General features: G+C 40.1%; 1 protein-coding gene across 1 annotated transcript in view; it reads left to right on the top strand.

Annotated features, from left to right (window-relative positions):
* MAGI2 (membrane associated guanylate kinase, WW and PDZ domain containing 2) overlaps window positions 1-13,679 on the top strand; it is a 650,884-nt gene that overhangs the window by 534,070 nt on the left and 103,135 nt on the right. The window contains exons 17-19 of the mRNA XM_004390069.1: window positions 946-1,120; window positions 6,541-6,760; window positions 8,017-8,160. Of these exons, the coding sequence (XP_004390126.1) occupies window positions 946-1,120; window positions 6,541-6,760; window positions 8,017-8,160 (539 nt within the window). The remainder of the gene's footprint in view (window positions 1-945; window positions 1,121-6,540; window positions 6,761-8,016; window positions 8,161-13,679) is intronic.

The raw sequence follows: 13,679 nt of genomic DNA, 5'->3' as shown, positions 1-13,679 counted from the left end.
TCTAGCACAAAATGTCAAAAGTGCCAAGATTGAGAAATCTTGATAAAAAATGGAGGAGAAATTAAAGAATTTGGGCTTGTGAGACAAGTGAGGGGGAGGGTGGCTTATAAGGAAGTGCTAATAGAGTTTATCTCTTACCACCCAAACAAAATAAAAAAAAGAAAGAGAGAAAGAAAATGACTACATTTTTTAAACCTGTTCTCTGCGGACACCAATGTGTATAAAATATTCAATGGAAATTAACTCTATGCAGAATTGCTCACTAAAAATCAAACATGCTTCTCAGTTTTCCCAGTCTGAAATGTGTCTGTCCTGACCCTTATTCCAACGTGTAGGGATGATTTCAGTTGAAAATTTGATGCCGTGACAAGAGAAGTGAGGAAGCAGTTTAAACAGAGAACAGCTTTAGAACCTCCCTGCGCCTTGTGTTCTTTCTAGAGAACATGGAGTATAGAGGGTTATTAGGAATAAGACTGACAGAGGAGTGGAAAAAAGATTACGAAAAGCATTTACTTTTACTATGGGTCATTCCCAAACTTTGGAATACAGGTAAGACATCTCATTACAACCAAAAAGTAGTGGCTGAAATATTTTTCTTAGCAAGCAGTGCTGGAAAACGACTGTTTGAGAGCTTACTCCTGTGAATTACTTTTTTATGGTTTTAACAGGTTTTTTTTAACTCTAATCTTTTCTCCTGACAAAATGGCAAGAAACTGTGTTCATAACCTTGTTCAGCAACAGTTATAATTAAACAAAGAATGCTAATTCCAGGAGTGGTACTAGAACTTGATAAGTTTAACCTGCTGTCTTAGAACCTAATAGAAATGGAAATAACCAAAGCCTTGAGTCACTGAGGGGGCAGAGTTACTGCCTCCCACCGATCACCTCTTGCCCTTTCTCAAATGCCAACCTGACCATATTTGCCGCTGTGGTTTCCCATCGCAGAGCTCAACAGCCCCGCCTCGGCACCCAGCTCCGAGAAGCAGAGCCCCATGGCCCAGCAGCACAGCCCCTTGGCCCAGCAGAGTCCTCTGGCCCAGCAGAGCCCAGCCACTCCCAACAGCCCCGTCACCCAACCAGCTCCTCCTCAGCCGCTTCAGCTGCAAGGACATGAAAATAGGTAACATTTCCTCTAGATTTTCTGCTTCTGAGAGGCGATGGAGGTAGGGAGAAGAGAGAGTTTGGGTACAGGGCAGGACACAGGCAGAGAGAGATTTTCCTAAAGTAGAAATTCCCATGTGCATTTGTGTGATTTTGACATTTTGTGTGTTATGTGTGTGGTTTTACTGGTGAACATAGTGTCTGTCCTTCACAATGAGAACTTTTCCTGAAGAAATGATGAGTGACTGAGGATGAGTTGGGGTTAACTAGCAAAAGAGCATATTGAAGAGGGTCCAGGCCAAGTAATCAGAATATACAAAGGTCTTCTGGTAGGAAGAAAGATGCAAGTATGAGAGATGGAAATAAGACCAATGTAGGATGTTGCAGGGGCCAAGGTTTGAGACTAATCCAATGAGGGTAGTAGGTTCCAACCCAAAAGGGTCCTGTAGGCATGTTAAAAATTTCAATTTTTATCTTAAGTATAGTGGGAAGTCATCGAAGTGTTTTAAGCAGAGGACTGACAATTCTGGGTTTGCTTTTCAAAAAGATCTCTCGCACAGCCCTGTAGGGAACAGACTGGAGGCTGCTGAGAGAGGAGAAAGGTAAAGCCCTTAGTAGACTGTTCCCGTTGTCCAGTGAGCCATGAAAGTGTGGCTCAGAGAGTGATGGTAGTATGGAGATGGGGAAATGGTGGGGAATTTGTAGGTGTGAATAAATGTTAGTATTTGTACTGTTTAGGGCTAGTGATAATCTTGTATCCCCCTAACCACCGGTTGTCATCGAGTCAATGCTGACTCATGGCAACTCCACGTGTGTCAGAGTTGAGCTGTGCTCCATCAGGTTTTTTGTGGCTAATTTTTCTGAAGGAGATCATCAGGCCCTTCTTCCAAGGTGCCTCTGGGTGGACTCAAACCTCACTCAGCCTTTTGGTTAGCAGCTGAGCATGTTAACCATTTACCACCCAGAGACTCCTTGCATCCCCCTACCTGGGATCTATGAGGTCCTTCCATTCCATACATAGGGTTAAAGACTGGAATAATGTGAATGAATGGTGTGAATAAGGTACTTTGAACTTGCAGAAAAAAAGGATGGCATATAAAAACAACATTGTCTTTTTATTGTGACTTGTGTGTAACAGGGAGCCTGCGTTAGGTGGAGCCATTAAAGACAGAGATAAAGACATGTTCCCATGCTATTTTCCGCCTTTCAGCTGGAGAAAAACAGCACAATCCATGGGGATATCTCTGAATACAAAACCCTCACTGGTATTTTCCATGATTCTAATCTTTTCTGAACATCTGCTTCCCATCTCCTGCCTCCCATGTTGGTAAGATGAAGTGAGACCCTGTTTTTGATTACCAGAACTCTCTGAGTCCATCACTCACACTGTTGCAAAGAAAATATTTTCCCTGTGCCACAGGTGTTATTTCCATAAGCCCTGTTCTACTCTGATTTCCCCATTGCTTTCATAGAAAAGTAAATGTCTATTGTCCTCAGCTGCTTATGTTTTTTTATATATGCCAGAAAAGAGAGACGAGACTGATCCCCATAAAGCAAATGATGCAGAGGTAAGAATTTGACAAGCTGTAAGAAGAGAAAGTCCTGGGTGCCTCAGTAATAAGCCCCCGATGGGCTAGCTTTCACCTTGTGTTATTTCGACAGATTGCACTGGCTTCCCCGGGACTCATTTTTAGACTCAGAAGAAAGGACCTTAGTGGCCCAGTAGTCCCTTAGCCAGTTTCAGGAGCTTCTTCTTGGCTCTGCAACTGTTGATTATCCTCCCAGCCACAATTCCATCCTCACCTTTCCAGCATTGGGGTGGCTCATCTCATCCCTGGTATATTAGTTCAATGGGGAGAACAACAGTCGGGTAAGGCCACTATCACGTCCCATCTGCTACTAACTCACTTTGGCCCCATCACAGAAGCAAATGCTCTGTGAATTTTTTTTTTTTCCCTCCTGACCACAGAATAAAATATTTCCTAACTCTGGAATTAACAGATCAAGCTGATCTAATTTTTAAATAAATCACTGTCATATTTGCCCAGATTTTTAGCTGTTTTTCTTCAATAATATTAAACGCCTGGAAAGCACCCACTCCAATTCTAGGGCCCTTTACTGGCACTCTGGTTCCCTGGCATAACTGGATAATTGTTGGTGGGTATCTCATTTGCATATGAATAAAATCAATAATCTTACAGATACCAGAAACACATTCCTAACTGCCTTTAAACGTAGCCTTGATATCAAAGGAAACCCTGGTGGCACAGTGGTTAAGATCTTCGGCTGCTAATCAAAAAGTTCAAATCCACCAGGTGGTCCTTGGAAATCCTATAGGGTAGTTCTACTCTGTCCTATAGGTCTCTATGAGTTGGGATCGACTTGACGGCAACAGGTTTGGTTTTTTTGGTTTGGTTGGTATCAAAGGGAAAACTCTTTGTCTTTTTCTAGATCAAGCTAGAGATATCTCCAAGACAGATTATATGCCAAGCACACAGTACAAATTTCCTTCTAGTTCATTTGCGTAAGGAGTGCCCACATACCTGTCAAATTGAGCCATTTCCCATCTTACAGTGGGAATAAAATCAAATGACAGTCTGCTTGTAAATCTCTGTTTTGTGAGTTAGAATGAGTGAATATTTCATCCTGGATTATTTAATCTTGGGTTGGCTTCCTACTAATACCCTGCATGTTTCTACCCATTTCTTTGTCCCTTAACATCCTTTTGGATGTATGTGCTCAAGGGACACAAAATAATTTTAATTTGAACGTAAACAAAACAATAATCACGGAGAAGCATTTGTTGAAAATAACAAAAGATCCACTATGTAATATACTCCCAAACTAAGTATAAATAGCAAAGTTCACCTTCCCTGGCAAAGATAGGTATTCCCCCATGATGACTGGCTGCTTTTCAAATGACTTCTTTCACAAATATGGAACCCTAGATACTTAAGGATGGAAAATATTCTTGAAGTGCCCACACGATGTACAATCCCACCATAAGATCCTCTACTACATGGGCAACGTCTCTTAGTTCTGGAACTTTTTCATACATTTTTCAAACCTGGCTAGAATTTACCATTAACAATCTGGTTTTATCATCTCTAAAGTTTCTTTAGTAATGGCATTAATCAGTTTGAAGGGTATAATTGATGACCTTTCCTAAGTAGATGTTCTTTTTGAAGATGTAATAGGAGCTGTTTTTTTCTTTAAAGAATCCTGAGTTTTCCTTAAAGTGTTTCAAAAATTTAAAGCAGTATAATTTTTGTTCTAGCCAGTGTATCACTCAACTTAAAGGTTAGCAACATTCATAGAAATTTAAACATATTTTCCTTATTAAAGCATTCTTCAATGTGCAGTTCAAGTTAGAATCCTGACACATGACACTGGTGTATAATGAAGTTTAAGGGCTTGAAGGTGGGCCTGGATGACAGCTGTTGCAAGTTTTGACTGTGCCTACTCCTAGTCATTTGCTTAATCTTTGGGCAGACTCTTACATTTCACCCTCTTTCGCTGTACCTCATGACATATCAGAGCCCTGGTGTACAGAGGTTAAGAGCTCAGCTGCTAGCCAAAAGGTTGGCAGTTCAAAGCCACTAGCCACTCCTTGGAAACCCTGTGTGGCAAGTCTACTCTGTCCTGTGGTTTTTCATGACGTATCTGGCAGGAAATGAAACACATAATGGATATTTCATACCAATATCATACAGATAATGAAAATAAAACGACTGTGCTATACCTTAAAACATTGTGACTTGTAAACCAAGCTATTTCCAGAAAGGAACCAACACATACTGACAAATCACCCAGTTTGATTCCTTTTATTAAACGCATGCATTTTCATAGTTAAGCATCTTATTCAAAGCATATTTTGAATAATTCTGTTCTCAGCATGCACACTCTCAGTAGGTGAGTGGACAGCTTGCTGAGGTATAAAGTCTGAATAATGCAATTTACAAAAGAAATGCAGGGTGAAATAACAAATGAGACCTACTCAAAGGTTGATTAAAATAACTACATTACTAACCCCCCAAGAACTCCAGATAAACACATCTATTGCCATGCACTTTCAGTGTGTTCTCACCAAATATTAGATTACACTAATGGCAATTGTTCAAGTGAGTGCTTTTTTAAAAAATATTTTAATAGTAATCAGCATCAATGAGACCAAAAGCTGGTAAAGAAACCATCTACTCTTAAAGGTAAAAATTCTACTGGTTTTGAACCTGTTTTCATCACACATTTCAGCTTTTCATTGATGCTAAATATTTTCTCAATTCTTTATACCCTCCCTTATTAATTTTAGATGATTTTATTATATAGGATGTATTTTAAAGTCTACATACATCCTCAAGTAGCTTAGTGTAGACTGTTGCCATGGCAGTAAGCACTGAACTACCCTGGTGGTGCAGTGGTTAACAGTTCAGCTGCTAAGCAAGAGTTCGGCAGTTCGAATCTACCAGCCGCTCCTTGGAAACCCTGTAGGGCAGTTCTACTTTGTCATATAGGCTCACTAAGTCAGAATTGATTCAATGGCAATGAAGTTTTATACCAATAATGATAATATTTTTAGTTTTATTAAAGATCTCATAATCATTGGTATTGACTATTTTAGTCCCCTTTTGGAACTGGGAACCCCTCTCAGCTTGAGCAGTTGGGATTCACAAAACAGCACAAGACTCCTCGTTCTGGTCTCTGTATTTATTTTGTTAGTAATTACATCTAGAAACAAGCATAGCACAGATGTTGGACATGATCATTTTTGCCTTCCCTTCCATCTTACGGCCACAATAATATCTGGTAGTAATCATAATAGCTATTGTCTAATGTTTAAGCCTCTGAGTAATGTTTCTGCTTTTACCAATGACCCAATGACTTTCTACTTGATTTGTAGTTGATGATTATACTTTGTTATCACTCCTTTAACCTCTGTAAGGTGTTCAAAAAGACCTATCCTAGCAGGTTAAATAGTCTTCAATTATGTATTAGTAATTGATCACTTCATCTGTGTTTTCATGAAGTGAAGTTATGAATGATCTGCCAGAGGGTGAGAGAGGGAGAGAATGAGAAATTGGGAAAGTTGGTTTACTGGTATTAAGGCTGACTGATATTTTGGGGATGTTAAGTATTTAATCCCCTAGGTTTGCTGTGGTTGTTTTTAAATAGCCAAAGTCAAAGTGAGTTATCCATGAGTCTTTTTCCACAGAGTTCTTGTTGAACTATCATTTTTACCTTGATTTCTTAAGGAGTCAATTGAAAAAATATAAAATATGGCATTTGTCAAAGAGTTTTAAATAATATTGCTTTAATTTTCTCATAATCCTGAACATATAAAATGACCACCAAGAGAAGTGCCTCTCAGGAGAGGTCATGAGATCATTCTAGTCTCCTTAGAATGCTGAGATTTCAAAGCAAACCCCGTTTCCATTTATCTAGTTACAGGTCAGAAGTAAAAGCCAGGCAAGATGTGAAACCAGACATCCGACAGCCTCCATTCACGGATTACAGGCAGCCCCCACTGGACTACAGGCAGCCCCCCGGAGGAGACTACCAGCAGCCCCCGCCGTTGGACTACAGGCAGCCGCCACTGCTGGACTACAGGCAGCACTCCCCCGACACCAGGCAGTACCCTCTGTCAGACTACAGGCAGCCCCAGGTACCTCGGCCCCCAGACCACGGCAGGCCCGTGACCAAGCGGGGTGCAGAGCAGACAGCACCCTTCTGGGATAGAGATCAAAGTTCTGCTCCTAGTCTTGCTGTCATCAGGGTGACACGCTCATCCTTAAAACTCTCTGGACAACTATATCTATTTTGGAATAAATGGCAGGACACTAAATACATATATACATACATACATATATAGTGGGTGAGTGATAATGGGATGAACTAATCCCTGCTGATATTAGCTAGCTAACCCCTGGCACATTGCCTTTTCAAAGTTTGCAAGTGCCCTTATCTGAGACCTCAGAGGGTTCTGCTAATTCAGAAAAATTTCCAGATGCCAGTAATGAAGGTCTTTTAGGTCCATAATTCTTTATAGGGCCTCTTCCCTGTAAATAATTCTGGAGTAAAGGACCACTGGCTGCAGTTTTCCAGGGTACAGCCTCCACAACAGCTGCCAAGCCACTGTCTACACACGGTGTAGTTGTTGTGACAGTTTGGTCATATTGGATGCATCCCCAGGGGACTGCCAACGTCTCTGAGCTTCAGTTTCCTAAAAGGAAGGTCCACCTTCAGGCCATGGTGAGGATCTAATGAGGTACATTTATAACAAGTACCCAGTCCAGAGTGTGGCATCTAGTAAATACTCAATACTTGTAACTTGATACAGAGATATAAATACAATTTCAACTCTATCAGATTATATTGTGCTTTATTGTGAATTGAAGATCATCTTTAGCCCCCAAAATTTTAAGATGAATAGTGAAAATTGGGGAACACTGGACATATTACATTTTATGTAGATGAGAAATTGCATTTTGTATACTTCAACTTGATATTCAGTAGTCTGGCCAAAAGAAAGCTAAAGTAAAACCTTATTAAATTTCACTTCTCTCATCAGCAAACCCTGTAATTTATACACACACACACACACACACACGATTTCGATACGTTTATTTACTATAATACTGTATGTAATAATTACATGTTTGCCAAGTAAACTGACTTATACCAAAGTAAACAAGTTATGCTGTAGCTCTTTAATGACCACATAAACTGTATTCTGGTCTTCTCAGAGCTTTTGGAATTTTGTCTTGCATTTTGCTAGACTGTGAAGTCAGATTACTTCTCCTCACAAGGTCATACCATGTGGAGCATGTTAACTGTGAGAGAGGAGACCAGACAGACTGACCATAGAAGCTTCTCTGATATTAAACAATTGTTTATGCCATTTTCTCCCCAACCCCAAAGGATTTTGATTATTTCACTGTGGACATGGAGAAAGGAGCCAAAGGGTTTGGATTCAGCATCCGTGGAGGAAGGGAATACAAAATGGATTTGTACGTGTTGAGACTGGCAGAAGATGGGCCAGCAATAAGGAATGGAAGGATGAGGGTAAGAACAGTCTGTTTTTATAGAACTGCTCAATTCTGAAAGAAAAGTCCGTTGTGGTATTGGCCTAGTGTTGAAGCATGCTACAAGCAAATAGACTTGACACAGGTTTTGCCTTTCTTTCATTTCGTGACCCAATTTTTAGATTTGGGCAAACTTTATTTAAGAATTATCTCTCATTTTCCTGCTCCTAACTAGATAAACCTCAGTATAGTGTTATTTTCCTAAGAAGAAAACTAAAGAAAACAGTGGAAAAATCTAAAAAATTAGCTTGAAATGGAGATATGACTCCATTATTTTTTCTATAGTTTGGTCATTCCGTTTTCATTTGATACTGAATCTTTTGACATTTATTTTTGGTTTTGTGGGTTTTTTCCCACATTTACTAATCAAATGGTTCTGTGTTTCTTGGAAATACCTCTTTAGTGTTGATTGGTCTTTTGGCTTTGATGTTGTACAGACAAGATTAGGAGAAAGGGGGATTAGGCTTCTTGAATACGTTGTCCTTAAAAACGGTAAGTTACTAACTCCAAAAAAAAAAGACCAGACTTACTGGTCTGACAGAGACTGGTGAAATCCCAAGAATATGGCCCCTGGACACCCTTTTAGCTCAGTAAGGAAATCACTCCTGAGGTGCACCCTTCAGCCAAAAATTAGTTCCATAAAACAAAAATGAGACTAAATGGGCATACCAGCCCAGAGACAAGGATGAGAAGGCAGGAGGGGACCGGAAAGCTGGTAGTGGGGAACCCAAGGTCGAGAAGGGGGGAGTGTTGACATGTCATGGGGTTGGCAACCAATGTCACAAAACAATATGTGTATTAATTGTTTGATGAAAAGCTACTTTGCTCTGTAAACCTTCATCTAAAGTACAATAAAAAAATACTAAAAAATGGTTACAGAAATTTTCCAATTAGAGTGTAAATTGAGGGTGGATTTTTTTTCTTTGTTTTTTTTAATAGCTACAATGAGGCATCTAATTGATGGGTAACTGATTCTTCATCTAAAGGCACAACACAAAACTTGATAACAGTATAGAACATTAGTCTCGCTGTATATATAAAATTACAGCTAGTAAGCACATAAAAACCCGTTGCTGTCAAGTCGATTTTGAGTCATAGCAATCCTACAGGACAGAGTAGAACTGCCCTATAGGGTTTCCAAGGCTGTGATCTTCACGGAAGCAGACGGCCACATCTTCCTCCCTCGGAGCAGCTGGTGGGTTCAAACTGCCACCCTTTCAGTTAGTTGCCAAGTGATTTAACCACTGTGCCACCAGGGCTCCTCACAAGCACATAATAAAGGTTAGTTATTTGTATACATAAAATCTAAGATTCATCCTTGCCCTCCTCCTTGCTCTATAAGCTAATGCTGTGGCTTTCATGTTCTGGCACCTCAGATTCTTGTGCTCAGCCTCACCAACCAATTGCTCCTGGACAATAGAATCTTGAGTTCTTAGAGATATTTTTATTCCTACCAACAAGTCTACTGTTTCTGTAATTCTAATTCCCAAATCAAGGAATTGTCCACCACACAAAATAATAGAAAGAAAGTAGTGTGTATTTTGCTCCCTCCCTCCAAAGTCCTTTGACAACTAGAAAGTGTCAGAGCTGGAATTTGAACCCAGGCAAGGCTGACTTCAGGGCCTGGCAGCTCCAACCCTGATCCAGCACCAGCCTCCTCCTGCCCTGTGGCCTCCTCCTCCTGGTGGTTCCAATGCTGCCACATGGCTTCTTGGCTCCCTGAAAACCAGAAAGGCATCTTCTTAGCATGCTACAGGCCAGTTCACAAGTGGTTAAACAGAACAAAATTAATCTTTGCAGTGGAGGTGAAATCGACACAGCACAAAGGCCACAATGGCCCTGCCATTCAGGGATAAGGTGTCCCCTGGTAGACTTGAGAGGTAGCCTTGTGGGTATTGGTCATCTATTCCAAACAATGGCCATATTTGTTAATAAGGGGTCTAAATAGCTGGCTGCTCATTATATACAATACTCTCAAGGGAAAGAAGCCTAAATCTAGACGTACCCTTATGTAAAAAGATGGCTCTTCGTATAGAATATAAACCAGAGCAGTGGTCCTCAGCGTGTTCCTCACCCAAGCAGCATCAGAATCACTTGGGAACTTGTTAGAAATGCAAGTTCTTGAGCCCCACCCTAGACCCACTGAATCAAAAACTCTGGGGTTGGGGTCAGCGAGCTATGTTTTAGAAAGCCCTCCAGGTGCATCTGGTGTGTTTGAGAGCAACTGAGCTAGAGAGCAGGGCTTTGAACTGGTTAGTTCAGGTTTGAACCCCTGCTGAATATTTGCATTTCCACCCCAGATATACTGAATCATAATCTACATTTTAACAAGATTCCCAGGTGATTCTTATGTATAATAAAATTTTAGAACCACTGCTCTGCTAGTGGTTCTCAGCATTGTCCCTAACCAGCAGCATTAGCATCACCTGGGGACTTGTTAGAAATGTACTCTCAGCAGGGGTTTGAACTGGAACAAACTGGCTCCTAGCACTACTAGAGGGACGCCGTTGTGACACAGGTAGGACATGTGTGGCTCAGGCTTTGTTAATCCCACCTAGATCCCCACCCAAGGAGATTTTCATCCGGTTCCAGCAGTTTACCTGAGGTCCTTAATCCATGTAAACACAGATTTAGAATTCTGTAGGCAGGAACTCAATTTTATGAAACATGCCTTTTTTTTTCTGGCAAATGATAAAAAGGAGTTATCTACCTGGGTTTCAGAAAATAGTATTTTCACTTCTGGTCAAAGATTATAAAACCATATTTCATCATTTCCAAGCCATTGTTATAAAGTAACCCATTCTTTCTGTGTATAAGGAATTATTGTGGCCAGTTTTAGAAAATATGGGCTAGTTTAACTTAGATCACAATATATATATACTTCTGCATTTAATTCTCAAAAAAAATGAGCCAGCTGGGAGTCAGACATTTCATGCAACCGATTTCACAGCTTGATTTTATCTCCGATCTTTAAAATAAGGCTGGGGCTTGTCAGGGAGGGGTGGAAGTCTTTGTCAGCTCTTTCTGGACTATAATCAATATTCGAATGTTTTGGGGTCTTCTCACTCACAGATTCCCAGGGTGCCAGACTCCCTCTCAGGGAAAGGAGCTACTTCATGATGAAAATTCAAAGGTGCTCATATTATTCATTGTCAGAATTAGATAAATTCCCACTTTATCTAAATAGCCACACAGCACATAATTGATTCAAATCCTGTTTTTATTTTCATTATCAATTTATTATTTAAGGCCTACCTGTTCTACCTTCATTAGTGCTTATCAATAGTTGATAATGACTTTTAATCCATAGATGTGTTTAAATTATTTCAGCAAGGACCCAGGATCAATCAATATTTGCATGACTTAATATTTGATAATTTTAAACTACTAAACTGGACAACATATAGGTTACCAATGTGGAAATTTCACAATAAAATTAATTAGAGACGACTTTTTATTTTTAGAGTTCCACCTTGATACTATTAGTACCAAGATCCATATAAATCTTAAATATATGTGCAGATCATGCTTATAAGGCAGCTGTTAACTCCATGGGCATTGTGGCTTGGTTTGAAAAGTTCCAAGACTCCGGAGAAAAGTAGATGAACTAGACATCCACAGGCTGTCACTAAAAATATACCCAAGAAGAAGAAAAGCTAGTACCAGGTTCGGCCCAGCCTTTGAAACACTCAGGCACACTTTTCATTGTCAATGCACCTCCTTCACCCTCAGTCTTAATGCATTATTTCCTGTGTGCCCAAATTAAACACATACACATACTTAACGATCAAACAAGTTTGGAAAACTTTTTTTTTGGTCTTTTTGTAGTCAGAAACAGAAGGAAAAAGCCAGGTAATGATCTGGAAATTGCAGAATATCTAAGATTCACCTCAGTACAGTAAAATTGCTCAAATCAGAATTACTACTGAGAGGTAGGTGATTCTGAAAAGTCATTTTTTTGTAATGATTAATGAATTACTGTGCCCTTACGTTAGGGAGGTAAATAATACTACTTTTGAACACTTAGATAATGCATCCAATTTTAGCCTCTGAACCTGAGAATTTTCCTGAGTCTTTTACATTAGTCTTGGTTGGAAGAAAATGGTGTTATGTGCCTGTTTATTAGTACAGGGCTTTGCTAAGAAAACTGTGAAAACCAGATCGAGTGAGTGTCAGAGGATATGGCTAGCATGGGTGTAAGGACATCCTTCTCATACTGGCAATTTTGAGGAACTATGGTACAGATGGAGCCCTGGTGGTGCAGTGGTTAAGAGCTATGGCTACTAACCAAAATGTCAGCAGTTCGAATCCACCAGCCACTCCTTGGAAACCCTATGGGGCAGTTCTGCTCTGTCCTATAGGGTCGCTATGAGTCGGAATCAACTTGACGGCAGCAGGTTTGGTTTTTTATGGTACAGATAAATATTTTTAAAGTGTGTCTTGGGCATCCAAGTGGTATCCCAAGCATCCAAGACACATGTCAATGATCTTCACACCTTAGGGGCACTTTTGTGGACCAGGTGAGAGTCAGGTAGACATGTCCCAAAAATTAGTTACAGGTGAGTGATTTAATTCTAGGCTTTTGGGGTACCTACCGCAGTAGGGATTGTCTTAACACAGATCTTCAGCAAATTAGCCTGCTTGCCTTTCAAACTGATTAAATAAATATGCTGATAGTCTCTGAGTGTATTAATAGGGACAGATTAACCAGTAAGCAAGGTATGCCCAGGCTTAATTGTGTTCACTTACAATCTGTAGTGCACAATTTCACATGAGTTTTCACCACATCTTTGATGAAACTTTGATGTAGTGAAAAACAGGTGAAATTGTGCCCTATAGATTAGTAAGTAAGCACAAGTAAACCCATGTGTACCTTGCTTATTGGGTAATCCATCCCTGCTCATGCAACATAGGTTTTTTTGCCCCCCTCTTGGGGAAAGCATTGCATGTTTATTCAATTTCTTTGTGAAGAAAAATTGATACTTTATTTCCACTTGAAACAAGAGTCATATCAGGCAAGTATCAGGAAAAGGTACAAGGTTAATGAGTTCTCTCAAAATACGAGAACATACTGACAGTAAACCATGATCATTGAATCACTTTGCTTTCCTCACTGGGAAAAACGTGGCTCCTTCTGAGGGTCAGATTTACAAGCCAAAGTCTAGATACAGGGGAGAGGATATAATATTCTTTCTTAAATCAACTAGGTGCTCGTTTAAAAGAGAGATTCTAGGACTCACTATGTCAGAAACATAAGAGTAATTAAATCAGCAGATTTTAAAACTTACTAAAAATATGATTATTCTGAGCCCTTCCAGATCCTCATCCCCACTCCCAACCTCCAAAATGGCAATCATGGCGTTCTACTCCATTGTCAATTATTCAGGGGTTCATTATCCCATGCGGGGGCCCCATTCCTCTGCTCTGTTTCCTCTTCTATCAGATGCCCAACTTTGAACCATTTTCAAAAGGAGCCTTCCCCATGAGGGCTAGTTAAAG

This window comes from Trichechus manatus, unplaced genomic scaffold (assembly GCF_000243295.1).
Source record: "Trichechus manatus latirostris isolate Lorelei unplaced genomic scaffold, TriManLat1.0 scaffold00280, whole genome shotgun sequence".
NCBI lineage: Eukaryota > Metazoa > Chordata > Mammalia > Sirenia > Trichechidae > Trichechus > Trichechus manatus.
Note: the sequence above shows the minus strand (reverse complement) of the source record. Positions and strands in the feature narration are given on the sequence as shown.